This window comes from Lampetra fluviatilis, chromosome 6 (assembly GCF_964198595.1).
Source record: "Lampetra fluviatilis chromosome 6, kcLamFluv1.1, whole genome shotgun sequence".
NCBI classification, from domain to species: domain Eukaryota; kingdom Metazoa; phylum Chordata; class Hyperoartia; order Petromyzontiformes; family Petromyzontidae; genus Lampetra; species Lampetra fluviatilis.
In genome coordinates, this window is record NC_136280.1 from 16,216,387 (window position 1) to 16,243,730 (window position 27,344).

At 51.0% G+C, this 27,344-nt stretch overlaps 1 protein-coding gene across 4 annotated transcripts in view; it reads left to right on the forward strand.

Moving 5' to 3' along the window:
- Positions 1 to 27,344, forward strand: part of LOC144933209 (voltage-dependent N-type calcium channel subunit alpha-1B-like) — a 233,958-nt gene that overhangs the window by 57,659 nt on the left and 148,955 nt on the right. For all 4 annotated transcript variants that reach the window (XR_013636995.1, XM_078857855.1, XM_078857856.1 and 1 more), the window contains exons 21-33: positions 1,699 to 1,895; positions 3,403 to 3,500; positions 5,314 to 5,538; positions 8,386 to 8,552; positions 10,746 to 10,881; positions 12,135 to 12,264; positions 13,934 to 13,993; positions 14,433 to 14,539; positions 18,676 to 18,772; positions 19,780 to 19,940; positions 20,875 to 21,012; positions 23,003 to 23,204; positions 25,215 to 25,379. Coding sequence is in view for 3 of the 4 variants with exons in the window: in XM_078857855.1 (XP_078713981.1) it covers positions 1,699 to 1,895; positions 3,403 to 3,500; positions 5,314 to 5,538; positions 8,386 to 8,552; positions 10,746 to 10,881; positions 12,135 to 12,264; positions 13,934 to 13,993; positions 14,433 to 14,539; positions 18,676 to 18,772; positions 19,780 to 19,940; positions 20,875 to 21,012; positions 23,003 to 23,204; positions 25,215 to 25,379 (1,883 nt within the window). In the remaining variant the exon portion in view is untranslated. The remainder of the gene's footprint in view (positions 1 to 1,698; positions 1,896 to 3,402; positions 3,501 to 5,313; positions 5,539 to 8,385; positions 8,553 to 10,745; positions 10,882 to 12,134; positions 12,265 to 13,933; positions 13,994 to 14,432; positions 14,540 to 18,675; positions 18,773 to 19,779; positions 19,941 to 20,874; positions 21,013 to 23,002; positions 23,205 to 25,214; positions 25,380 to 27,344) is intronic.

Genomic DNA, 27,344 nt, shown 5'->3' on the forward strand with positions numbered 1-27,344 from the left:
ATGCGTGTACTCCTGACTGTGTACTCACCGTGCGTGTATTCCTGAGTGTGTACTCACCATGCGTGTACTCCTAAGTGTGTACTCACCGTGCATGTATTCCTGAGTGTGTACTCACCATGTGTGTACTCCTAAGTGTGTACTCACCATGCGTGTATTCCTGAGTGTGTACTCACCGTGCATGTATTCCTGAGTGTGTACTCACCGTGTGTGTACTCCTGAGTGTGTACTCACCGTGCGTGTACTCCTGAGTGTGTACTCACCATGCGTGTACTCCTAAGTGTGTACTCACCATGCGTGTACTCCTGAGTGTGTACTCACCGTGCATGTATTCCTGAGTGTGTACTCACCGTGCGTGTACTCTTGAGTGTGTACTCCTGAGTGTGTACTCACCGTGCGTGTACTCCTGAGTGTGTACTCACCGTGCGTGTACTCCTGACTGTGTACTCACCGTGCGTGTACCCCTGACTGTGTACTCATTGCGTGCGTGTACTCCTGAGTGTGTACTCACCGTGCGTGTACTCCTGAGTGTGTACTCACCGTGCGTGTACTCCTGAGTGTGTACTTGCCGTGCGTGTACTCCTGACTGTGTACTCACCGTGCGTGTACTAAGTGTGTACTCACCGTGCGTGTACCCCTGAGTGTGTACTCACCTTGCGTGTACTAAGTGTGTACTCACCGTGCGTGTACTAAGTGTGTACTCACCGTGCGTGTATTCCTGACTGTGTACTCACCTTGCGTGTACTAAGTGTGTACTCACCGTGCGTGTATCCCTGACTGTGTACTCACCTTGCGTGTACCCCTGACTGTACTCATTGCGTGCGTGTACTAAGTGTGTACTCACCATGCGTGTACTCCTGAGTGTGTACTCACCGTGCGTGTCCTCCTGAGTGTGTACTCACTGTGCGTGTACTCCTGACTGTGTACTCACCGTGCGTGTACTCCTGACTGTGTACTCATTGCGTGCGTGTACTCCTGAGTGTGTACTCACCGTGCGTGTACTCCTGACTGTGTACTCATTGCGTGCGTGTACTCCTGACTGTGTACTCACCGTGCGTGTACTCCTGACTGTGTACTCACCGTGCGTGTACTCCTGACTGTGTACTCATTGCGTGCGTGTACTCCTGACTGTGTACTCACCGTGCGTGTACTCCTGACTGTGTACTCACCGTGCGTGTACTCCTGACTGTGTACTCACCGTGCGTGTACTCCTGAGATTGTACTCACCGTGCGTGTACTCCTGAGTGTGTACTCACCATGCGTGTACTCCTGAGTGTGTACTCACCGTGCGTGTACTGAGTGTGTACTCACCGTGCGTGTACTCCTGAGTGTGTACTCATTGCGTGTACTCCTGAGTGTGTACTCACCGTGCGTGTACTCACCGTGCGTGTACTCCTGAGTGTGTACTCCTGAGTGTGTACTCACCGTGCGTGTACTCCTGAGTGTGTACTCACCGTGCGTGTACCCCTGACTGTGTACTTGCCGTGCGTGTACTCCTGAGTGTGTACTCACCGTGCGTGTACTAAGTGTGTACTGACCGTGCGTGTACCCCTGAGTGTGTATTCACCTTGCGTGTACTGTGTACTCACCGTGCGTGTACTAAGTGTGTACTCACCGTGCGTGTACTCCTGAGTGTGTACTCACCGTGCGTGTACTCCTGACTGTGTACTCATTGCGTGCGGGCACTTTCGCTCTCCGTAGCTCCACAGCGGAAGCAGGGCGGCTCCCGGTGCCCGGGTGTCGCCGCTACCGGCGCTGCCGCAAATGTCGAGGGGGGCACCGACGGCGCCGGGCTCAACCATCGCAGGGGGCGCGGCCACAGCAAAGCCGCGGCGACCAGCCAGGACTCGGACCCCGAGAGAGCACGGCGCCATGGCACCACGGTGGAGCCCGGCCAGGTGCCCGCACGGTCACCGAGCGGCGCTCTCGCTGCCGCGGTGACACACAGGCTGCGGTGGCGCGTGGGCCGCGGTGGTGGCACGCCGGCCGCGGTAGTGCCCGCCTGCGATGTAGTGCACTGGATGCACCGAGGGTTGGTGGATCACCGCGTGAATGTTGAGAAAACTCCCTTGCTCTGGGTGTCGAGAAGGTGCCCATACCCTGGCTCGCTGGGAGATGGCGAGCCAGGGTTTGGCCACCCCACGCGTGCGAGTGTTTCCCCCTCGCGTGCGGGGGGTTTCTCTGAATGCTCCATTGTTCTGCCACATCTAAACCCTCATTGATTTGGCAATCACGTCTTAAACTAAACTGAACTATTTTTTATTTTACTAGGTCAGGCCCACCGAGCGAAATAGCTCTTTTTCAGAAGCGACTTGGCCACAAATGGTAATAGGTCAATGAAGTGGCTTATCACGTGGACATTTATCGCGGCCAAATACTCTGAACGTGTGTTGTTCATTCTAAATGTGGAGGAAAAAACAGGAGGACCCGAATAAAAAACGCACGCGACCACGGGGAGAGAGACACGCAAACTCCTAATATACAGCAGGCGTCAGGGTCGGGATCGAACCCACAACCTCCTGTGAGAGAGATAACATCTCCCTCGCCTGGGTCCGATAGGACCCTCCTGAAATAGCCCTTCTGACATGCTAAGCTTTTCCCCAATATATAAGTGGCATCATCATTGTCACTACAATCATCATCTTCATGCCTCCAAGTCAGTGGTTTTATTGTGGAGTCTAATTCCAGAGTTGTTGCGTGCACACTCGCTCACGAGTAACTGTGAGACAATATGTTAAGTTACGCTCGTTCACCGAGGAAAGCCTCACTGAGACTCAAGACCCTTTTCAGGAGGGTTCTGCCACGTTTTCCCCGCAGGAGGAGGGGGGGGGGTGTCGCTCCTGCGTGTGATCCCAGTTGAGAGTACGCAGCAGGAAATAGCCAGACGCGCAGTCGGGGAGAGTCAGGGGTGGCGACGATGCCCAGCGGTCGTGAGTTCGCCACGCGCAGCGCAGAGGTTCCCAGTTCAAATTCAGCGGCCGTCCTGGTTATTTTTCCGCCGGTGTATTAACCGTGAAAAAAAACCGTACGTTGCCATCTGCTTCACTGCGGACGTTGAATATCCCGCGATAAAATTCGCGAGAGGTAGCGTCATTGTCAAAATTTGATAGCAATTTGAAAGCTTACCCGCAAATCACTCCGTTGGAATCTGCACGGCATTCATCGCCCCCGAATGGCTTGGAGTCCCCCTGCTGACCTGACCTGGAGCCACTTTTGTGTGTCAACAGGGCAACTAAACCGGTCACGTTAGCATGGACACACTGGCGCACGTGCACTATGTAGCAGTGAGTGCACTCTCGCAGTCTGACTTGCTGTTGTGATGATGATGATGATATCGTTGAGGATTGGCTGCAGGAAAGTGGTGTGGTGATCTGTTATGATCTGTGTGATTCATCTGCCCCCTAGGAAAGAGAGACGGAGACAGGGCGGGGAAGGAAACGCCACTCCAATCACCGACATCACCATCATCACCATCACCATAATCATCACCATCACATTCGCAGGTAAATTATCCGTGCACCACGCTACGTATCATTGAGGTTGTATGTCACATTGCCAGTATGGTGCAGCTGTCTGTGTCGGCATATACTGGTTTTAATTATTTTTAATATAATTTTTCATTCGTTGATAGAGCAAACGATTGAAAATAGTTCAGAATATAAAATGTCATGTAGTTTAACGTCTTCAAATAAATACACACACATCTATAATATTTTGGAAATGTTTTAACATTAATGCATATGAATAAAATCATGAATATTAATTGTGAGCAGTTTTTTTTTCAAATGTAAATGTTTAAAATATGAACACATTACCAAAACATGACTTTTTAATGTTGTAGTTGAAAACATCTGATTAATAGCAATCCATTATCGTTTTGATGTGTAGATTAAACAGACTTGGGCTGATGGTTTAATTCAGCATTAATTTATCCTTTGGTAGGAACACAAGGCTGGCGAGATGTGGTGAGATGTTAACTACCTCGCCTGATATGCAGAGGGTCATGGGTTCAATCCCGACCCTGACGCCTTATATTTGGAGTTTGCATGTTCTCCCTGTGGTCGTGTGGATTTTTCCTCCGGGTTCTCCAGTTTATCCCTGCACATTTAGAGTATTTGGCTGCGGTAAATGTCCACGTGATAAGCCACTGTGTTGTTGGGCTATCATGTGTGGGCAAGGTCACTTCTGAAAAAGAGCAACATTGTTCAGTGGGCCTTACCTGGTAAAATAAAAAAAAATTGTTAAATTTCTGTGCTGAAACTGAGACACAACCTAAGCACACTTCAGCTCCTGCCTTGAGCTGACCAGTTTGAGTTTGAGGCTTCATGAAAGAAAAATTCTCGACTTTCTCTATTGAAAACGAATGATTACTTTTAAAAGTACCCAATGTGTGCTCGTTGTGAGACACTTTGCGTTGCTGTGTGTTAAACGTGCGTCGAGGATTTCTGTGCAAGCCGCACAAAGGTTTCCCGTTTGCCCTGACGGCTGAGTCGCTAAATGCCCTGACACGGCCTGTAAATATTTCAAGTAAGAGTTCCCAAGAAAACCATCTCGCATGATTAATTAAACATCTCCAAGAGCATTCTCCCTCCGATGTGGGTCATTCCAGGGCAAACCCTGCCTACGGCACTGCAGGGTCTGCGGAGCTACTGCGGCGTAGGGCAAAGGGGACGTGTCGGGGCGGTCGGCGCGGATGCTGAATTTGAGGAGCGCCAACGGTGGCGTAATGTTAACCACATCGCCTGGTATGCAGGAGGTCAAGGGTTCCATCCCGACCCTGACGCCTGCTGAAAATTTGGAGTTTGCGGTGTCTCTCTCCCCGTGGTCGTGTGGATTTTTTTCTCCGGGTTCTCCGATTTTTTCCTCCACTGTTTAGAATCAACATCACGCGTTTAAGAGTATTGGGCTGTTGTACATTTCCACGTGATAAGCCACTTCGTTGAGCTATTATTTGTGGGCAGGCTGCTTCTGGAAAAGAAGCTAATAGCTCCGTGTGCTCTGCCTGGTCAGATTAACAAAACATTGTTTCGTTTTATTGGTATATTTTAAAAGTGATTTGTTTACCTTCATACTTTGCACTGTCGTGTTTTTGGATTGTTTGTTGCTGTAACGTTCTGACCCTGTGTCCCTACTGGACATCTGCGAAAAATTGCTTTATAGCTCATCGGAATCCTCCAGTATGAATAAATATTCTATTTCTGGGTCATGCTCGGTGGCGCTGGGCGGGAGAGGCTGGGATCACCTGTGCCTACCCAGACGCGCGCCGTGACGACGATCGCTTGCAACGGCACCTCGAATCGCTCGCTGCGCCCACAGGTACAGCCCGGCTGACGATGATGTCAACGGATTGCAGTTGCCACGGCAACCCCCGCTGTCCCCGCTCCCCGAGGGGGGGGTGCTGGATGGGCCGGCGAGGCCGGGGGAGTCGGGGAGGCCGGATGGGGCCGGTGGGCACGGGGCGCCAGGTGGCTCGGAGGGGCCGCAGGGGGCCGGAGAACAGCCGAGACATCACAAGAAGAAACATTCCACCTGCAAGAGAAGGTGTGTGTGTGTGTGTGAGTCGGGAGCAGCAGTGCAGTGTGGTGAGCGGGCTGCGATATGAGCCCGGCCACCCGAGCTCAATTCCCACTCAAGTTCCACAAACACGATTATTTGAACCAGTCCTGGGCCTCCTCTTGGTCGACTCAGCCTCAAATGAGTGCCTGGTGCGGTGTGTAAACATCGCCCACTGGGGAGACAAAGGCGGTCGGGCGTGGTGCTGGCCACCCACCCCCTCGTGTGCCGTGCCAGCCTTCATAGGTGCTTGGTAACAGCACTTGCCCCAACAATCTGTTAAGGCTACACGGGGGATTTTTGTCTTTGTGCGCTGAGCCGTGTGCTGGTGGAAACTACTTGTGTTTGCACATATACACACACATGCGTGTGTTCGAGAGCAGTTCTTGCCAAGCGTTTTGCACACGCAGGACTCTCACTGTCAACCCTTAATTATTTTGTTGCCCGCTGTGCATCAACGACATTGTTTTGGTTATAATTAAAACAACTCTAGTGTAAAATATGCAAGGGTTTCATTGCCCACTTCCCCCACAGCCAGTTGACCTCCATCTGAGATTTTAACCTCGCCGTTTTTTGAGTTTCATTTCTAAGGCATTTGAAGAGCAATTTGATTTAAAATGTGTGTTGAGTTTGGAAATCCATTCGATGGCCATCGGGAGTTTTTGGGTCAATCCCTAAATCCCCAGCACGACCTATTCATCTGGCGTGTGCAGAGCCAGGTGGGTTAGACATCATGTGTGTGTGGTGTGGAGTGCAAATGAAAAAAAATGTCAATATGTGTGGCATTGCATCCGGTGGAAATCTGTAAACAAGGAGAACAACCCATCATAACAGAATAGTTGCAGGCTGGAAAGCCATGCTTTTCAAACAACGTGGACACATTTTTTGTGTTGTTTGAAACGTACGGTTGTCTGGCTCCATCGCGTGGAATTGGAGATTCCACATACATGGCTTATAGAGACAGACTTTACAGCAGTAAGTATTCGTGACCATACTGTCCTACCGTGTTTCAAATCTGCCTTATATTCATGAACACGGTCCGAGACATGTCGCTTGGTTTCCCCAGTGTAACTGCTGCCGCAGATACAGCTTAGTTTGTAGACGCCGGGATATTGCATGTCAGGAATCTTGTCCTTCACAGATGGGATCAGATCACGAATTTCATGTACGTCGTGGGTTTTTGGTTTTTATTTTAAATATGTATTCTCTATCTATGTGACTTTACCGAAAGAACCAAGAATATGAATTCCTGCAGTCACGAAAGTTTTAAGTAAAAAAAAACCCCACCCCGTCCTCTTTATGCCCCTCCCCTTTCTCTTTATGCCCCACCTTTTTATTTTGAGGTCACACCCCCTCCGATTAAGCCCTTCGCCCCTTCTCTTCAGACACCACCCCTTCAGACACGGGCTTTGGCTTGCTTTTGGCTAATGCGAGTTGAACGTGAGCGAGACAGCATGAGTTGCTAGGAGCATTCACGTCAACCCCAAAGGGTTCGATTCAGCGAGACACCTACTAAAAAAAAACGTCGGGTGGGGAAAAGGCAATAAACTGAGCCAGAAACCCAAGGAACGCAGAGGGTAACCCAAGAATCTGAGTCAGAGAAGCATTTACCTACCAGGCAGACATTAGCGAGTCTACTTGTGGAGAAAAGCGGGGGCTGATTAATGACTTTGAAAAGCAGTAATCGGCTTAATGCACTCCACTACTTAGTGAACACCCCCATAGGCAATCAATTCATAATAATGGTAAAATTGGATAGTTACTATTTTTCCAATTTTAACCGATAACTTTTGGAGCTGAACCTTACATAAGACCTGAACATCAACAGCAGATGGTGCACCGCCGCAATATACAGGGCTGTGAGTGTTAGTGAGAATCTAGTGTACGTCCGTGAGACACTCAACATTCACACGTACGGGGTAGTGGTGCGGGTTGAGCTAGGGGGGTAGTGTAGGTACGCAGTAGCAGCAGGCGGTAGTGGTGGGTTGGGGATGGGAACAATATAATAGATTCAGCATAACAGATTGTATAAAGTACATGTTAGTACGTACGTTATTGTTTACAAATTTAGTCGTATTTAACTTTTTTTTAATTGGCCAAATCTGGTGGGGCTAAATGCGAAATCCAATGTTTCACTATAAGCCACTTGCTGCGTCCTGCCACACTTGGCATGCCAAGAGATGGTGACCTCGACACCCGGGCGGGTAGGGGAGAGAGTTTCACGTGTGTTTTGTGACCGACAAACCCCCACATATATTCGAGTTGTGACAATAGATCGAGGTTTAACTCTCATGTGACAATTGATTTTTCCCAAATGGACGTATTGGCAGTACACCGGTGCAGCATAACACACCGGTCATCATAAAACAATCTAAAATTTAAATTTGAATCGGCAAATCTGTCTATCAATGTTTAATGGACCCTGTCGCCAAGTTTGACACAATTTGTGAGTTTATTCAGTCTACTGAGACTTTGACCGTTGATTTGGGTCCATTGAATCGCGGAACCGTCCAACCAATTCGACACACGAGGAGTCAAATCTGCCTTTGGAGCACGGAGCCAGCCAATCTTCATCAGGCTGGGTGCTGCTATACGGCAACAGACTGTGTAGCTTCTTGTTCAGCCGCTCGTATAAATGTTTGTCTTCCGACCGCTTCGACATCACGAGAATTCTGATTTCGACAAACCACCACCCAACACCACCCACCACCACCACCACCGCCCCGCCGCAAGATTTTCCGACCGGGGTTTTCGAATCGCGGGAAAATAAATAACCATCGTGAAAAACGTGCTCCTGTTTTGTTTTTGATACCCGCGCACGTTCAACGGCTGCAGGCACCAGCCCGTGACGCCGGAGAGCTCCTTGGAAGCCCCCATCCCCGAGCAGGCGGAAGACGCCGACAACCAGCTCAACAACCGACGAGCCGTCACCGAGACGACGGCACAGCCGCACACGCTCGGAGGCACGCCCAGCGGCCAGCCACAGGAGAACAGCATCCCCAGTGAGGCCCTCGCATACACACGCAAGGAGTGAGGGACGGGGGGGGCTACGGCAGGGGGGAGGTCTCCCCTCTGTGTGTGAACGTGAACTCGCATCTCCATCCGAGAGCCTCGTGCTGTGAGCGTCGAATGATTGTCATATTTCCGCAGCAAGGAATGCCTCGGTTCGATTTCTGACTTGGGCACTTTTCTGCTTTGGGTTTGTGTGTTATTCCACTTGTTCTACGCAGGTTTTCTCTAGTTTAACGGGTAGGCTCTTGCGACCAATGTTATCCATAACGGAGGTTTTCTTTGTCAATGTTGTGGGTTTATTCTCCAACACACAATCGGTGTGCTGAACTAGTACCTAAATGGCATGTTTCTTGTTGACGTGACAAACCTCACTAATTGGCCTTGTCAGGTGATGGTGGGTTTAAGGACACGTTTACGTGATCTAACCCAAAAAAACTACTTCTGTTATGGATAAGATTTTCTCCAGGTTCGTCAGTTTCCTCCATTTGCTAAAATAACGTACAGTTTAACTGGTTTTGGCCTGGCAATGCAAAAAAATAATCCTGCCTATTACTGATGGAGATTAGACGTAGCAACGTCACCACCCCCCCCCCCCCCCATACTGTGAAAACTTCACAGGACCCTCCTCCTGAAAAAGTCTTGAGACTTCGTGGGGCTTTTCTTGGGAAACACGCATAATGGTAATAATACAGCATTGCTGAAATGCCTCAGCATCTCAAACCACCTGACAGTCGCGGGCGGTGGCGATCATTTATACGCGCAATCGTACTTGAATAATCTGTGGACATTTAATTTGATCAAACTTGACCATGATGCCGGCACGCAGTGGTCAACTCAATTAGAAAGGCGTCATGGTATATAAATTGCGTACTTTGAGTAAATGGCGCGTTGTATTTCATGGTTATTACTGGGCGCCATGGTGGTGAGATGTCAACGACCTCACCTGCGATACAGGAGATCGTCGGTTCGATCCCGATCCCAACGCCTGTATATTTTTAATTTGCCTGTTTCTGTCCCCATGGTCGTGTGGAATTTTCCCCGGGTCTTCCAGCTTTTCCCTCCACATTTAGAATCAACATGGTTTAGAGTATTTGGCTGCTATAAATTTCCCCACGATTAGCCACTTCGTTGAGCTATACTTCGTGACCAGGTCGCTTCTGAAAAAGAGCTATACAGCTCAGTGGGCCTTTCCTCGAAAAATAAAAAGTGCTTAGTGTTTTTTTTAGTGTGACACCCGCAATATTGAACAGGGCGTCCTGCCCGATTTGAACTGTGAACCTCTTGAACAAGCAGTGATTGCGCTACCGCTGGGCAATGTCACCATCGCATAAGTGATCAGTTGCTGTTGAATTATGATAACATGCAAAGTGAGTGTTACTTCCCTACATTATGATTCATCTCATGTCAGTGGAAATACCCAAAGTCAGGAGCTGCAAGACTGTAAGAGCAGAGGTCGTGTGTCGTCGACTCTGCCACTGCAGAGCGATCTGGCAGGAGGGAACGGATGATGATTTGGGGTGGCGTCTACAGCATTGGCTGCGCTCACCAATTCAGTGGTCATTTGAGCAGGAAATCACTTGGACTTTTGAAATTATTTGAATGACGTTGCAGGCATGATCACATGAAACACAGCAAAGAAACTTTCATAATTATATTTTTCCCACCAATGACTTGGATGGCATTGGAAGTAATAATTTAGACACTTCTGTGCCTTCTGATACACTACATCAGTGCCATTATCCATGAACTATTTGACACCATTTTGTGTTGCATAGGTTGGCAATGTCCTGGGAGTGATCATGCTAATGTGTCAGAAAAAGCCGGCTCTTGTCTGCTGCGATAATTGCAGATACTTTATCTCATACAGTAGAATTTTGCCGTGTTCTATTTGGGTTGCTTGTATTTGTTGGATGGTGTATTGCATAGCGCGGACATGGGGTGCCCTATAAAAAAGACAGCGGCGACATTCTGAATGTGTGTCAGTCTGTCACCAGCGTGTCCCATTGCGAGCGAGACCCAGGGCACCTTTCACTTTCATCACATGAATGATCTTCGCAATATCATTCATGATTCTCACAACATAGCCGTGGTGGTGTATGTATGTTGAACTTCTAGGGCACCCTACTTAGCCAACCGTGCTAATCGGAGGTTACGATGGCGCTGATTCTGATCGGTGCGTGCAGTGAACAGCCTCGGTGTGCAGCTGGAGGTGCTGCCAGAGAAGAAAGACGAGGGTGGAGGGGATGTCAACGAAGGAGGAAGTGGACCAAAGCCCATGGTGCCTTTTAGCTCCATGTTCATTTTTAGTCCAACCAACCCGTAAGTGACACGCACGCAATGCCCACCACGCACACACACACAGACCACACGCACAAACCGACACGCACGCACACACACAGACACACGCGCACACAAGCACACAAGCACACACACAAAGATGAAGACAAAGATCCCCTGTGTAGCCTTAACGGACTTTTTGGGCAAGTGCTGTTAGCGGACACCTACAAAGGCCGGCACGGCACATGAAGGGGTGGGTGGCCAACACCACGACCGACCGCGTTTGTCCCCCCAGTGGCGATGTTAACACACCGCACCAGGCATGAGCTCAAATAATCGTCACTGGTATTGGTGGCCTTGAGCGGGAATCGAACTCAGGTCGCCGGGGTTAGTAGCACAGCGAACTAACCACTACACCATCACTCCCCACGCGCGCACGCACACACACTGCGTACGTCAACCAATGAACCAGCATCCATTGCAAGCTGGTTTCTCGATGTAGACCGAGAACTCGCATGGCAACGATAACAAAAGGAAGCGGTGCGCCGAAGGGTAGAGGTGAAGACGTCCTCTCAGCCATCACGGTGCTGCTCAGCGCAGACTTCGAGTTCTTCTCGGTTTAACTCCACACACGCACGGGCGGCGAGGGATCTCTGTGCGAGCCCCCCAAACGCCACTGGGTAAATCGACTTAACAACACTGCACCTCCGATTAGCACGGTTGGCTACGTACGGTGCGAAAGAAGTCCAAGGTTTCTACGTACACGCGCAGGGATGTGCAATGCGTGTACAAAAGCTGTCCCGATCCTTATTCGTGACCACAAGCTGAAAGGAACTGAATGTGTGGCCACTTTGCTATTCAGGCCACCGATGATTTGAGAAAATGTGGCCAAAGACGCGGCTGGAGACCCAGCTAGGGTGTTCTCGTCATTCACGGATTTGAAACACTGTGTAACGTGCCACACGTGAGTCTCCCACGAGGTCATGGAGTCACCGAGTCATGGGGCCAGGGTCAACCTGCTTGGGTTTGTTTCAACAGTCCTGTTTATACATTTATGAAAACCCTCCTTCCCATATCTGTCCCCGCACAAAATCATTCAAGATTATGTCTTACACATCCCATCTGCCACAGCCTTCTAGGAGTGATTTTTTTTCAGCAGCATTTATTTAATACCGTTATCAAACTTTTGGACTGGTCACTCAGCTTGTTAATTTAGGCCGAGTTAACTTGCCCCAACAGTCTGTTGAGGCTATACTGGGGGGGGGGGGGATCTTTGCCTTTGTGTGCGTGTGTAGGATTCGGCGCGCGTGTCACTACGTGGTGAACCTACGGTATTTTGAGATCACCATCCTGTCCGTGATCACCATGAGCAGCATCGCCCTGGCGGCCGAGGACCCCGTCCGCACCGACTCTCTGCACAACAACGTGAGGGGCCAGGCTCCCGAGGCCTCGTGGCCTCCTCCATGCATCCGCTCTGTCTGTTCGTCTGTCCGCAGCGGCAGGGTTACGATAACGCTCGTGAAGATGACGCAATGTGAATTGAGCTTTTAACTTTTTACAACAACTCAACACGAGCCCGGCACAAAACGGCGATCACAGAACGGAGGGGAAGCAGACATCCTGCAAACAGCAGCAGCAGCAGCAACTGCCGTTTGTAGGACCATGAGCCAGGTGGGAACATGAAGATTTATAGAGGGAGGGGATAAGGGGGAAGGTGACTAACGCACTGGGGGAACGAAAGAGACGGGGAGGGAGGAAGTGAAGGGGAGAACCGGGGGGAGGGGGTGGGGGAAGAGACAACTGTGAATTAAGCTTAATTGTAAAGTTGTGTTGCAATGAGAGACTCTTCTTTTAGAAAACACAACAAATATATCAAAGGTTTGCGATAGTCTGGCACTAAATAGATAAAGCCTCTTCGGCCAAGGCAGTGGCAGCGCACAAAAATGAACGCGCCGCACCCAGTGGTTGCGCGCGACGCGACCTCGCGACGCCACGTCGCGGCACCATGTGACATCAAACTCGTCATTAGGCTTGAAATGTCGCGTCATTGTCGCTTGTTGGAGAACGTGGCAGGATGATAAGTTTCGTAGCAGAGAGGAAGGTACTGCGGCACCGCAGTTATCACCCTTGAACCATGCCTGGGCAGGGCGAGGCCAGAGGTGGAGGCCTGTAGCGGTTTCTGACGTGCAAATCGATTGTCCGACCTGGGTATAGGGGCAAAAGACTAATCGAACCATCGAGTAGCTGGTTCCCTCCGACGTTTCCTTCAGGATAGCTGGTGCTCGGCAGGAGCAGTTTTAGCCGGTAAAGCGAATGATTAGAGGTCTTTGGGTTGAAACGATCTCAACTTATTCTCTAACTTTAAATGGGTAAGACGCCCGACTCGCTGGCCTACAAGGTCAAAATCATTTTATAAGGTTGCCACAATTGAACCACAACACCGCGCCAATCTCATCAAGGAGCATAAACCATCATCACGCGAACTTCGGTCATCCTTGCAGCAGCCTTTGACCTGCCATTGAATAAAGATGGTCACCGCATCGCGCGCTTTCAGATGCACCTCTGTGGCCGTCTGGAACGCTCTTTAAATCTAGATTGAAAACTAATTTAATAAGAACTGCTTTTTGTTGTTCTTCCCCCGCAACTCCAATTAGCCTGGTTGGCTACGTACGGTCCGAAAGAAATTCAACATATGCACACACATTGCAACAAACACATCAAATGTTATTCAAGTTTGCCAAACATCCCAATGTGGCAGGATGCTCCTGAGAGGGTTCGGATTCATGTGTGGCTTTTCTGAGTAAATAATTGATTACAAAAATAGTATCAATAAATAATAAATATTCTAGTAATAAGTGGTCGCCGGCTTTGCACAACACCAAACACGTATAACAGCAAATTCCCAAACATTTGAGCCTAAAGAAGCTCGCTTATTTTTGAGGGACAACGACAATGAGCATGGACCGGGGGATGAGAAAGATTTATACAGTGGGACCTCTACGTTGCCATTGCAGTCAGCGATTATGACGGTATGACACTTTAGAGTCGGCAAAACCACGTGTGACTGCGTTCTTTTCCCCATTCGTGCCCACAGGTGCTCAAGTACTTTGACTTCGTATTCACCGGAGTATTCACCTTCGAGATGGTGGTCAAGGTAACGGTTGTGCGTCCGGGTGGGCCCGTGCAGATACCTTTCTGCGCACGTGACGATTTGTTCTGTGAGGAATGACCGGAAACGCTCGGGGGGGGGGGGGTCCATGTGGCAAAAATGGCCACGCGTTCAGCTCTTCTGAGCTGCTGGTCTGGATAAGGCTGGGGGAGCTTTTGGAAAGGCAGTGCAAAGGTTATTTGTCGGTTAACAAACAAAAAAACTAAAACCCCGATAGCAATTGCGAGCACCCGTCGTGTTAACAGAGTTCTCGCTTCATTCTGGGAACCATTCATCGTGGGCCAATTTGTGTGGCTGCCATTTCGTGTTTGGTGGCGGCAGCCTCGGAGCGACGATCGCCGCTCGCTGCTGCCGCCTGCGCCGGTGGGCGCGTGCGAGTCTTTAAGGTTCAAGCGGATGGCGGCGGTTGTTGTCGATTTGGCAGATGGTCGACCTCGGGTTGTTTCTGCACCGAGGAGCGTACTTTCGTGACCTCTGGAACATTTTGGACTTCATCGTTGTCAGCGGAGCCCTGGTGGCGTTCACCTTCACGTGAGTGTGCGCCCGCGTGTGTTAGCGGTGCGCGCTGCCTGCGCCGGGCGGGCATCCCGTCGCCAGCACCCTTCGCTGACTATCACGGTGTAATACGGTCGCTTGGTACCCCCCCCCCCCCCATCCGAGCGGTAATGCAGCCTGAACCCTGTCCCGCCATTTATTCGTTCATTCGTCACGTACAGCGAAGGACCGCTGCGCCAAACGCTTAACCTCTTGCGACTCGCAGCGTTCGCATAAACTGCATCTAGCCGCCCGTACACCACCGGCGTCCCGAGTGATTTGCTTGATCCACGGATCACGGGGTGGGGGGGAGGAGGGGGGCGACCACGGTGGGGGCGGGGGGGGGTCGCCATTCTGACCAGGTCACCTGTAAATCTGGTTTCACGAGATGTGGCTTTGGCAGGCAAGGCGAAGGAATAGGGGCAGTTCAGAATCGCCGGGTACGAATAGAATACCTTTTTGATTTCATCACAAAGACACACGCACAACAACAACAACAACCGTCATTCGCCTCTAAGTGGCCGTGACGACACCACGGCGCTTGTGCCAGGCTAAGTGCACTTCAAGGCAGGAGGGCATGGGACAGACCCAGGTGCCATGACTTGACTGTGTGTGTGTATGCTCTCTATGTTCTAAAAATATAGAACACACACAGGCGCGTGAATAAATGTACGTCCTTAACATTGCATTTCAGCGAGAGCACCCATTTCCTTTTTCCAAAGCAATATTTTATTAAACATCGTCATGTACAGCGCACTCCAAGGCTGCCCATATATCATCATTATTATTACATACTCAGAACAGTCTTTTGATTTAATGGAAGCTGATGCGGTCACCAAGCGTCTCACCCACCAAGGCCTGAATCGAATTACAGTAATACCCCGATTTACGTCTCCCCCTTTCGCAAACACGCGAGCCGATTTGCGTCGCCTCAAGCCCACACATTTCACGTCGCTGACAGCATCGTCCATCCCTTTCTCGTTATCCGTCGCCTCTCTCAGCCTTTGCCTCCACCACCGCCCTTACCATCTCAATTGCTTCGATTGACATCTTTTACGACATTCGTTGTCGCACCTTTACGGGAACGCATTCCCCTGACGTAAACCGGGGTTATTGCTGTACGCGGAATTGACAAAAACCCGTGTCGTCGAGATGGAAGAGCCGCACTGAGGTTGCTCGTGGAATAGTGGCGACGTGCACGTCGGGACAGGTGACTGGGGCAAGGGGAGTCGCTCTTCTCGCAGTTAATCCACCGTCACTTTTTTTTCTTCGGTTTTTATTGGGGAGGTCGAGGCACAGACACGGATGGAGAGAATATTCACCCTCTCAGAGTTTGCCGATGACATCGTAATAATAAGAACCAGTGGAAAGGAATGAATATGAATGCTTGAATAACTTATTTTGGTTTGCATAGATAGGTTCAGTAAAAATGATTAAAACTAAATTCACGTCAGACACGACCAATGTTATCCATGATGGAGGTTTTTGGTTTATATCGCATGAATATAAATGTGTCGTTCAACCCGCCACCACCCGACACAGCCAATTAGTAAGGTTTGTCACGTCAACAAAACGTGCCAATTAGCTTCTTGTTCGGCACTAACCAGTTGTGTTTGGAGAGTAAACCCACAATGAACCTGCGAAACTAAATAAATCATATCGAGGGACACTGCTGAGATGGCAACGATGAAATGAGGAGGAGAGTGCAGGTTGGAGCGCTTCTGTAAAGGTCGCTGTGGCAATGACAAGTAACGTGCATAGTAGACGTTCTGACATCGGAGACATGAACTCTTGTCAGGGACACGCTGTCGGAGAAAATGGAACAAAAACTGAAAAGTACACGAGGAAGCGTGGAGAGGTGCATGCTGAGAATCACACTGAGAGAAGAAATACAAATTGGAGATATCATTGAGTGGACTTGGGAAGGACACTGCAATAGAATGGAAGATGGCGAATGGACAAGACTTAACAACGATGGAATGATAACCAAATGCAGGAACATGCCCAAGTTTACGACCACCTTGGAGTTTGTGTGGCCACAATCACAATGTGGCTGTGTCTTTTCCATTCGTGAAGGAGATGTACACATTGGCCTGTTGATGTTCTGGTGTGATTGATCGTTACACCACCGGTGTCATCGAGGGGGCGTGTCAAAGTTTATTCCGGACGTCCACACTGTTCCACTCCGTTCGCCAGCGTTCTTTCAGATCTGGGTGAGATTGTAGAATGCCGTGACAGCAGCGTGATTTGGACTTGAGTTTGCAGTGAGGTGCATTGTTTAGGTCTTGGTTGATGAGGGGTAGGCACTCATAGTTTACAAGGGAACGTGCCAACTCCCTTGCAGTTTGTACGTCTCTTTGGATATTCGGTGGCAGGGAATGTTCACCAGAGCAGGGAGCCAGGGGGATTGGTGTCCGTTTCGGTGTTCTAGTTATGATGCAAAGTGCGTTATCGAACTCTGCATCGAGCAGCCTTGCGTATGAGCTCCGAGACCAGGCTGGGGCAGGGTGATTCTTGATTTGGTCTTTCACAGATCTATTTTAATTCTGAGGTTCAAAGGTCAGACTTCTGTCCATAATAACCCCGAGATTTTTTGGAGTGGGGTCACAGTGCGCAGGGCTACCACAAGAGGACACATCCCTGGTGGCATTTGCTGCATGACTGTTCAGCGAGGTTGGCAATAGTCTCTGAAGTTTATGCCGCGGGCAACAAGGACTATGTCATCTGCGTATATAGGGACTCCTCTACTTACGACCATTCGCCTTAGGAACTTTCAGAGATACGGACAAACCTGGTCCGTATGTCCAGTTGCATTTACATCTGCAGAACGTGAAGAACCAGTGGCATCTACATCTGCAGAACGTGAAGAACCAGTGGCATCTACATCTGCAGAACGTGAAGAACCAGTGTCATCTACATCTGCAGAACGTGAAAAACCAGTGGCATCTACATCTGCAGAACGTGAAAAACCAGTGGCATCTACATCTGCAGAACGTGAAGAACCAGTGGCATCTACATCTGCAGAACGTGAAAAACCAGTGGCATCTACATCTGCAGAACGTGAAGAACCAGTGGCATCTACATCTGCAGAACGTGAAAAACCAGTGGCATCTACATCTGCAGATCGTGAAGAACCATGAAGAACCATGTTCTGTACATGCCGTACAACATGTTTAGAATCGACAGGAGTAAAGTTGCACTTACGAACAGACCTCTGGAACCTAACTCGTTCGTAAGTAAAGAGGTCCCCTGTATGAACCAGCGAGGTGATGTACATGGCAGGCCACGTGTATATATGTTAAATAGTTACGGTTTTAGTACCATGTCTTGAGAGAGGCCATTGTTCATTGTTCAGGTTGTGTTCACCAGCGAGGTGCACCCTGGGAGTACAGTGAGGCGACGACAATTTCCTTCGGATCTGGACACGAAGTCACAATCAGCTGTTGAGAGACATCCGGTGTTTAGTGGGATCACTCGGACACCTCGTCCGATTGCTTCCCGACCCTGTTTTTTTTTGGCGTTTAACTCGACTGTTCGCCACTGGATTTGAATTTTAACGACGTTCGTTTGGCCCAGGCGACGACGGTATCGGTTGCGTTGACTCTGACGTGAGAAGACGTGAAGCAAGGCGGGCCGGCGCGAGAATGCCGCCCGCCCGCCTCCCACAGCACGACACCCATTTGGCGTGCGCACGCGGCCCACTTGCAATGTTTTCTCTGACGTGTGTGCGCGTGTCTTTTGTCGATTCCCTTTTGAAACGCGTCTTGAAGGAGCGTTTCCAAGTAAGGATGCTGCGCACGCACGCACACTTCGCACGCACGTTCACAATGTGACGCAAGTGCAGCGACACGCACACACACGCACACGCACGGGGCATTGCCCACCCCTTCCCGATACGGTTTGCCTCGTCGCAAACAAACCGGAACTCCCGAGAATGTGTTATTTTCCCCCTTATAAATACTCGCCGTTTCGATTTGTATACGTTGAGAAACTCCGCCCTTGTTGCAGTAAAGGTGATGTGAAGACAAACATCCAGGCACAGAAACAGAGGCCCGGAGAAAGACATTTGAATGGCATGCACCCGCTACTGGTGACGATGTTGCGGGGGGGTTGACGCGACGATGCCTTTGCAGAGAGAGCAAGGGGAACAATCTGAACACGATTAAGTCCCTGCGAGTGCTGCGCGTGCTGCGCCCCCTCAAGACCATCAAGCGGCTCCCCAAGCTCAAGGTGTGCATCCGTGTGCATGTATCTGCATGTGAGGGTGTGCGTGTGGGGAGCGGTGGTGTCGCGGTTAGCGAGCTGCGCCGCGAACCCAGCGAGCCGAGTTTGATTTCCGCTCACGGCCCAACACCAGTGACCAATATCTGAACGTCCTGAGCCTCCCCTAGGTCGACTCAGCCTCAAATGAGTAGCTGGTGCGGTGTGTAAACATCGCCACTGGGCAGACAAAGGCGGCCGGGCGTGGTGCTGACCACCCACCCCCTCGTAGGTGTGCCATGGCGGCCGTCACAGGTGCTCGCTCACGTCTTGCCTCAACACTCTTTGTGGGCTCCCCAGGGGAAGCTGTGTCCTTGTGTACGAGCGCGAGCGAGTGGGTGGATATAATTGTGCGTGAGAATGTGCTTTTGCGTCGCGGCAATCTCCCAATGCTCGCGATGTCAGAGCCACGACTGCGTCTCCCTCGCTGCCCCTCCTCGGTCAGGTCCGTCGTGACGGGAAACCCCGCCAGTCGCAACAGAAAATGTTGTGCAGGCCGGGAAAAAAACGCGCACAGACTCAACGCCGAGCGTCGGTGCGCTTTGCATGTACAAATACTCGCCCGCCTTGACCAGGCCAGCATCCAAAGAAGGGTTGGCCACATGATGGTCTACACGACGAAAATAGCCAGGCATTTTAGTTCGTTTGAGCGGCTGGCCCACGTGTGCATGGATGTTGAACTTCTTTTGCGCCATGCTAAACGGAGGTGCTGGTGGTCTGGATAAGGCTCAGAGGTGTTTTACATGTATGTGTGTATGTATGTTGAACTTCTTTCGCATGGTACGTAGCCAACCGCGCTAATCGGAGGTATGGGGGAAGGACAACAAACTGAACACAACAAGCACACCTTTGTGTTTTGTGCAAGCGATTATCCTCACCTCACCAGCTGCTCCGCAGGAGAGGCTGCTGCACATGTTGACGATGTCACTGCTCACTGCTGCTGCTTCTGCTGCTGCTGGCTGCTGCTGCCTTACCAGGCGGTGTTCGACTGCGTGGTCAACTCGCTCAAGAACGTGCTCAACATCCTCATCGTCTACATGCTCTTCATGTTCATCTTCGCCGTCATCGCCGTGCAGCTCTTCAAAGGCCGATTCTACTACTGCACAGACGAGTCCAAGGAGTACGAGAAGGATTGCCGGTACGTGCGTGCGCGCTTGCGCGTGTCGGCGTGAGAGGAGAGCGGCGGTGTGGCGGTGAGCGCGCTGCGCTACGAACCCATGGACCCGAGTTCGATTCCCGCACATGGCCACCAACACCAGTGGCGTTTATCTGGTTCGGTCCCGGGCCTCCCCTCGGTCGACTCGGTCTCAAATGAGTACCTGTGCGGTACATAAACATTGCCACTGGGGAGACAAGGTGATGGCCACTCACCCCCCGTGTGCCGTGCCGGCCTTCATAGGTGCTGCTACTCGCTAACAGCACGGGGGATCTTTGTCCGTGTGAGTGTGTGTCCATGGATGCGGTAGTGTAGCGGTTAGCGCCAGTGCTGGATTATCCTAGTAGCAAAAGTAGCATGTGCGAGTGGCCCCGCACTTTCAAGGGCCCCACGCTAAATGCTTTCAAGCTATCAATTCCGATTCAGTGATTCTGCACTTGCTCTATTACTATAGTACTATACCGCCTTCAACTAATATGAAGGACTGGGTGTTTAAGGTTAGCGATTTGTCGTATTATCTGGCTGTATAGCAAATGAAAAAATACAATTACTTTACTGTGCAAGTTAAACATTTGTGTGTTTTAATATTTACGTGTTTTTTTAATTTGGGGCCTCTTTATCCCGTATTCTACAGGCCCCGCACTAGCTTAATCCGGCACTGGTTGGCGCGCTGTGCTACGAACCCGGCGACCCGAGTTCCATTCCCGCTCACAGCCAACAGCACCCACGAATATCCGAACCGGTTCCTTGGCCCCCCCAAGGTCGACTTGAATGAGCACGTGATGCGGCGTTTAAAACATCACCGCCTCGAGCGCCGCTTGGGCCGTCGTAGGTTCTCGCGAACGGCACCTGCCCCAGCTGCCTGCTGAGGCTACGCGGGGGATCTCTGTCTCTGGTTGTGCGCGCGCGTGGGCAGTGGCTACTTCTTGGAGTACGACCGCGACAAAGTGGACCCTCACCCGCGCGAGTGGAAGCGGTTCGACTTCCACTACGACAACGTCCTGTGGGCTCTGCTCACGCTGTTCACAGTCTCCACGGGGGAGGGCTGGCCACAGTGAGACACGCGCACGCTCATACACGCTCATACACACTCACACACGCACATACACGCATGCACATGCTCATACACGCTCATACACACTCACACACGCACATACACGCATGCACACGCTCATACACGCTCATACACACTCACACACGCACATACACGCATGCACGCGCTCATACACGCATGCACACACTCACACGCATGCACACGCATGCACACGCACATACACGCATGCACACACTCACACACGCACATACACGCATGCACACACTCACACACGCACATACACGCATGCACACGCATGCACACGCTCGTACACGCTCATACACACTCACACACGCACATACACGCATGCATACGCTCATACACGCATGCACACACTCATACACGCTCATACACACTCACACACGCACATACACGCATGCATACGCTCATACACGCATGCACACACTCACACACGCTCATACACGCATGCACACGCTCATACATGCTCATACACACTCACACACGCACATACACGCATGCACACGCTCATACACGCATGCACACACTCATACACGCACATACACGCATGCACACACTCACACACGCATGCACACGCATGCACACGCACATACACGCATGCACACACTCACACACGCACATACACGCATGCACACGCTCATACACGCATGCACACGCTCATACACGCTCATACACACTCACACACGCACATACACGCATGCATACGCTCATACACGCATGCACACGCTCATACATGCTCATACACACTCACACACGCACATACACGCATGCACACGCTCATACACGCATGCACACGCTCATACATGCTCATACACACTCACACACGCACATACACGCATGCACACACTCACACACGCATGCACACGCATGCACACGCACATACACGCATGCACACACTCACACACGCACATACACGCATGCACACGCTCATACACGCATGCACACGCTCATACACGCTCATACACACTCACACACGCACATATACGCATGCATACGCTCATACACGCATGCACACACTCATACACGCTCATACACACTCACACACGCACATACACGCATGCATACGCTCATACACGCATGCACACACTCACACACGCTCATACACACTCACACACGCACATACACGCATGCATACGCTCATACACGCATGCACACACTCACACACGCTCATACACGCATGCACACGCTCATACATGCTCATACACACTCACACACGCACATACACGCATGCACACGCTCATACACGCATGCACACACTCATACACGCATGCACACACTCACACACGCTCACACACACTCATACACGCTCATACACGCTCACACACACAAACACGTACGCATACACACGCTCGCATGTGCGCAACACACACAAGCGCACACGCACACAGGAACCTCACATGCTCACACACACATTCTTACACACATGCGTACACGTGTGTTTGTGTGTGCACGTGTGTGCGTGTGTGTGGTGTAAGGGAAGTTGTAGTGTAGCGGTTAGCGAGCTGCGCTATGAACCCGGCGACCCGAATTCGATTGCAACTCAAGACCAACACCGGTTGACGATTACCTGAACCGGTCCTGGGCCTCCCCTAGGTCGACTCAACCTCAAATGAGTACCAGGCGTGGTGTGTAAAATTCACGCCACGAGGGAGACAAAGGCGACCGGGCGTGGTGCTGACGACCCACCTCCCCGTGCCGGCCTTCATAGGTGCTCGCTAACAGCACTTGCCCCAACAGTCTTTGTCCAGTCCATGGAGATCGGTGGTGTAGCGGTTAGCGCGCTGCGCTCCAAACACACTGCCTGCTGCAGTGTGTAAACATCAGCACAAGGGAGACAAAGGCATTCGGGCGTGGTGCTAGCCACACCACCCCCTCGTATGGCGTTCTGTCTCATCATAGGTAACCACTCGCGAACAGCACTTGCCCCAACAGTCTGCTAAGGCTATACGGGGGGGGGCCTTTGTCTTTGCAGGGTCCTGAAGCACTCGGTGGACGCCACGTACGAGGAGAGGGGCCCCAGCCCCGGCTACCGAATGGAGACCTCCATCTTCTACGTCGTCTACTTCGTCGTGTTCCCCTTCTTCTTCGTCAACATCTTCGTGGCGCTCATCATCATCACCTTCCAGGAGCAGGGGGACAAGGTCATGTTGGACTGCACTCTGGAGAAGAACGAGGTGCAACCGCAGCAAACGTTACGGGGGCACCGGCATTCAGGCTTAGGCACTGATAGCGAGGGCAAGTTGACGGCGGGGGAGTGGGGGGTGGGAGGAGGGACGGGGTGGGGGGGGTGGGAGGGGGGGGGTGACCGCCACTGCGCCCTTCTGCCTGTCGGCCGCACCGATGTTTGCGCACCACTCATAGTGTCCAGTTTGTTGTCCTTCCCCCGCACCTCCGATTAGCACGGTTGGCTACGTACGGCGCGAAAAAACTTCAACACACACACACGTATCCATTAGCCGGGAATCGAACCCGGGTTTGTGGGGATCGTAGTGCAGTGCGCAAGCCACCACGCCGTACAGGCGCCCCATCCTAACTCCCGCGGTACAAGCCAGCGTGGCTTCGTGAGCTCTCAAGTGCGTTTACCCAGGGGCGCATCGACCTATTGCAACTGGGGGGGTGGGGTTAGGCAAGATCCAAATGTGAGTCCCCCACCTTTCTCCCGATTCACTTTTACTGAAATTGCCACGGATGTTTTTAGCCCCATGCACAATAACATGTAGGCTATAACGATATAGGTATTATTTTAGTTGCACCGTGTATCGGCGTTCTGAGGAAGACAGTTTCACGGGGACATAATAAGATTTAAAGGTTACAATAGTCACAATTAAGATATCACGTGTCTCGATTACATGCTGGCCCCATCGGTCTAGGATTTCCTCAAAGGGGGTGGATCGCGCAACTTCACGCTCCATTGATGCGATGGCTATATGCGTTAGTCGGGCTTGGTCTACGGTGGACCGAATTTTTCATTAATCCAACAAAAAATGTTCTTAACATTTATGTACTCGTTAATCTGTTGATTCGGGGCTCCCTTATGGCCGACTGGGCCCCTTCACGCTGCTGCATAGCCCCCCCCCCTACACCCGACAGGTCTACACACGTCATCGTAGCAAAGTGCAATGGCGGGAGCGCTTGCTAGGGGCAGCGTCACTCGTGTGAGCTTGTTGTGGACAGCATCGCACCTTGTCACCTTTGTCTCTCCGCTGGTAATGTTCAGATACTACGCCGGGTATGAATCTAAGGTTTGAGTCAACCTACGGATCACCCAAGGTTAAGTTTAAGTGACAACCGCTGTTGGTTTTACTCATGGAAATTAATCATTCCTGATATCCACAATCATTTTGGTATTTTATGTCTGTGATTGACAAGAAAATGAGCATTGCTTGTACAAAATATCTCGGCCTTATCCAGATCACCAGTTCAGAAGAACTGAACGTGCGGCCATTTGAACCGCCAACTCAAAAAGTTGAGGCACATTTTTGTTTGGCCACATATTTCTCGATGGCCTTAAACGACAAAATGGCCACACAGGGAGCTGCTGGTGGTCTACGTATGGCTGAGGGCATTAGTGCACTCAATGCCTATCGCTGTTTATTGTTCATTCGAATCTTAGGGCAGTGCGTTAACAGCCGTGCCCACTTCACGTGCGCATGCTAAGCGTCCGGCGCCAGTGTACTGTGCCGTCCGGTCGTCTCCAAATGTCCCCAGCACAACGTCACAACCAAGGGGCAACCAGACGCAACAGTTTTATCTCTTTCAAATTTTTGCACACTTCCAACAGTTTTTGGCCGTCTGCGCTCAACTGGAGCAATATTAATGACATCCTCTTCACTGGCAGAGGCAGTTAAAGTGTTATTTTGGTCAAATTCCCCTTGAGGCATCCGTACTCATCTCCTATTTACAGCCCTGAAACAGTGGCGGCAATGCCAAATCCCTACGGCCGGAGGGTGAATCTATCCATAGAACAATCACTGGTGGCTTCCCACACAACGTGGTACGCATTTTATCAACGAGGGGGCCGCGGGTCAATCCCCAAACCGGAAATTAGAATTCCGCGACCTTCCGATGGCGAAGCCGCTCGCTCTGCCTCCGCTGAGCCGGCAGGAGAAGCCCGTAGCTTGAAAGACGCCCGACGGGGCACCGTCCGCTCGCTCGCTCTCCCCTCTCCCCGCCTCCCGTCGCAGAGGGCGTGCATCGACTTTGCGATCAGCGCGCGCCCGCACACGCGCTACATGCCGGCCGACCGGAACAGCCTCCGCTTCCGCGTGTGGACGTTCGTGGTGTCGCCGCCCTTTGACTACTTCATCATGGCCATGATCGCCCTCAACACCGTCGTGCTCATGATGAAGGTGAGCGGGTTGGCGCGAGGGCGCGGCGCGGGGGTGCGGGGTGTCGATTTGCGGCACACCAGGACCCGCGTCTCGCGGAGAGGCTCCTTGTCCGTTAACATCTGGGCAGTTTACCAGCATTGGTTCGAGCAAGCCTCACTCTGCTGCTGATGGGACACTGAATGTTGAACTTCTTTTGCACCGTACGTAGCCAATCCCGATAAATCGGAGGTGCGGGGGAAGGACAACAAACGAATGAATGTCGAAACCACTGCAGGGTTTTGCTTTTGTTTAACTAACTCTGCTGAAATTATGCGCTCCCAGAAGGCCATGCTGCTGACGGGATGTGTATTTTTTACACGTGGAGGGACAGATGTGTGAAGGACACGTATTTATCCTCTTATTCATTTTCTCCAAGACGACACTTATGATGATTTTGAATGTGGTTTCCAAGGACCAATCGCTGAGTGGCACTCTCAGAACTCGCTCGTGGTGATCTCTGAGAGCCAATCGGTGAGTGGCACTCTTAGAACTCGCTCGTGGTGATCTCCGAGAGCCAATCGGTGAGTGGCACTCTTAGAACTCGCTCGTGGTGATCTCCGAGAGCCAATCGGTGAGTGGCACTCTTAGAACTCGCTCGTGATGATCTCCGAGAGCCAATCGGTGAGTGGCACTCTCAGAACTCGCTCGTGATGATCTCCGAGAGCCAATCGGTGAGTGGCGCTCTTAGAACTCGCTCGTGATGATCTCCGAGAGCCAATCAGTGAGTGGCACTCTCAGAACTCGCTCGTGATGATCTCCGAGAGCCAATCGGTGAGTGGCGCTCTCAGAACTCGCTCGTGGTGATCTCCGAGAGCCAATCGGTGAGCACGGCCCTCCAACTCGGTCACTCAGCCCAAGTCGTCAGACTGCTTGGGTTTAAATGAGTCGGGTAAATTGTCATTTACAGCCCTGAACCAGTGATGCAAATTCCACATTCCTACGGTAGTGGTGAGTATCACCATAAGATGACCATTGTTGACTTCCCCACAAAGTAGTACTCGTTATATTGACCCCTGAGGATGTGGCAATGGTTGAGTAATTTGTGAGATATATTTAAAATTGGAGTTGCAATAACAGATAATTTCTAATAATAAAAATATGTACCGTTTTTTTCAATCTACTATTGGATAAAGGCTTCAACCAGCCTAGGTATTGGACATCACGTAGCTCATCTGATTCCTCCAGTAGAAATACATATTCTGATTTTGCATTACTGTCTCCAGCATGACTCAACTGGAATCACTCAACACAGCAGCAGCATCGCCCCCTGCTGAGACAACTCGGCAGGACTCTCCCGCTGGAGAGTGTTGAGCCTCAGTGTGGCTCGGGGCGGTTGTTGATGCTGGGCAGAGCGGCTTTCGTGAAATGGGGATGCCAAGGACCGGTTTACAGATTTCTCGCCACTGATGTTAGCCGTAGGCAGCAGCTGAACTCGGATCACCAGATTCATTTGTGCATTGGAATTGTAATATTTCGAATCGGCGCTCTCGACACTATAACATTAACGGGTTGATGTTAGTTCCTACTTTCGACTTCACATCTAGACAGGGGCGGTATCTTCATTAGGGCGATTGGGCGACGCACCACCAATGTCATTCAACCACAGAGTCACTAGCCGTCACTGTGCCTCTGGATATAGTCCAATCAGCGTCATGCTACGTTCTGTGGAGTGCCGCCTCTTTTTGGGCGATTTCCCTCCAGCTGAGAATCGCCCCGAGTGGCCCCATAGACTTACATTCAAAGATGTTTTTTTTCGAACGGGGGCGCTGCAATGCATTCTCTATGGCTTCCGGGAGGGCTCGCCCTAACGTGCTTACGTCATCATACGTGCTTACGTCATCATACGTAAGCACGTTTCATCCAACAATATAATTTGTCGCCACCTAGCGGAATCTTTAATAAAAGAAACATGAGTGGTTTGTTTTAATAGTGAGTATAGAAACA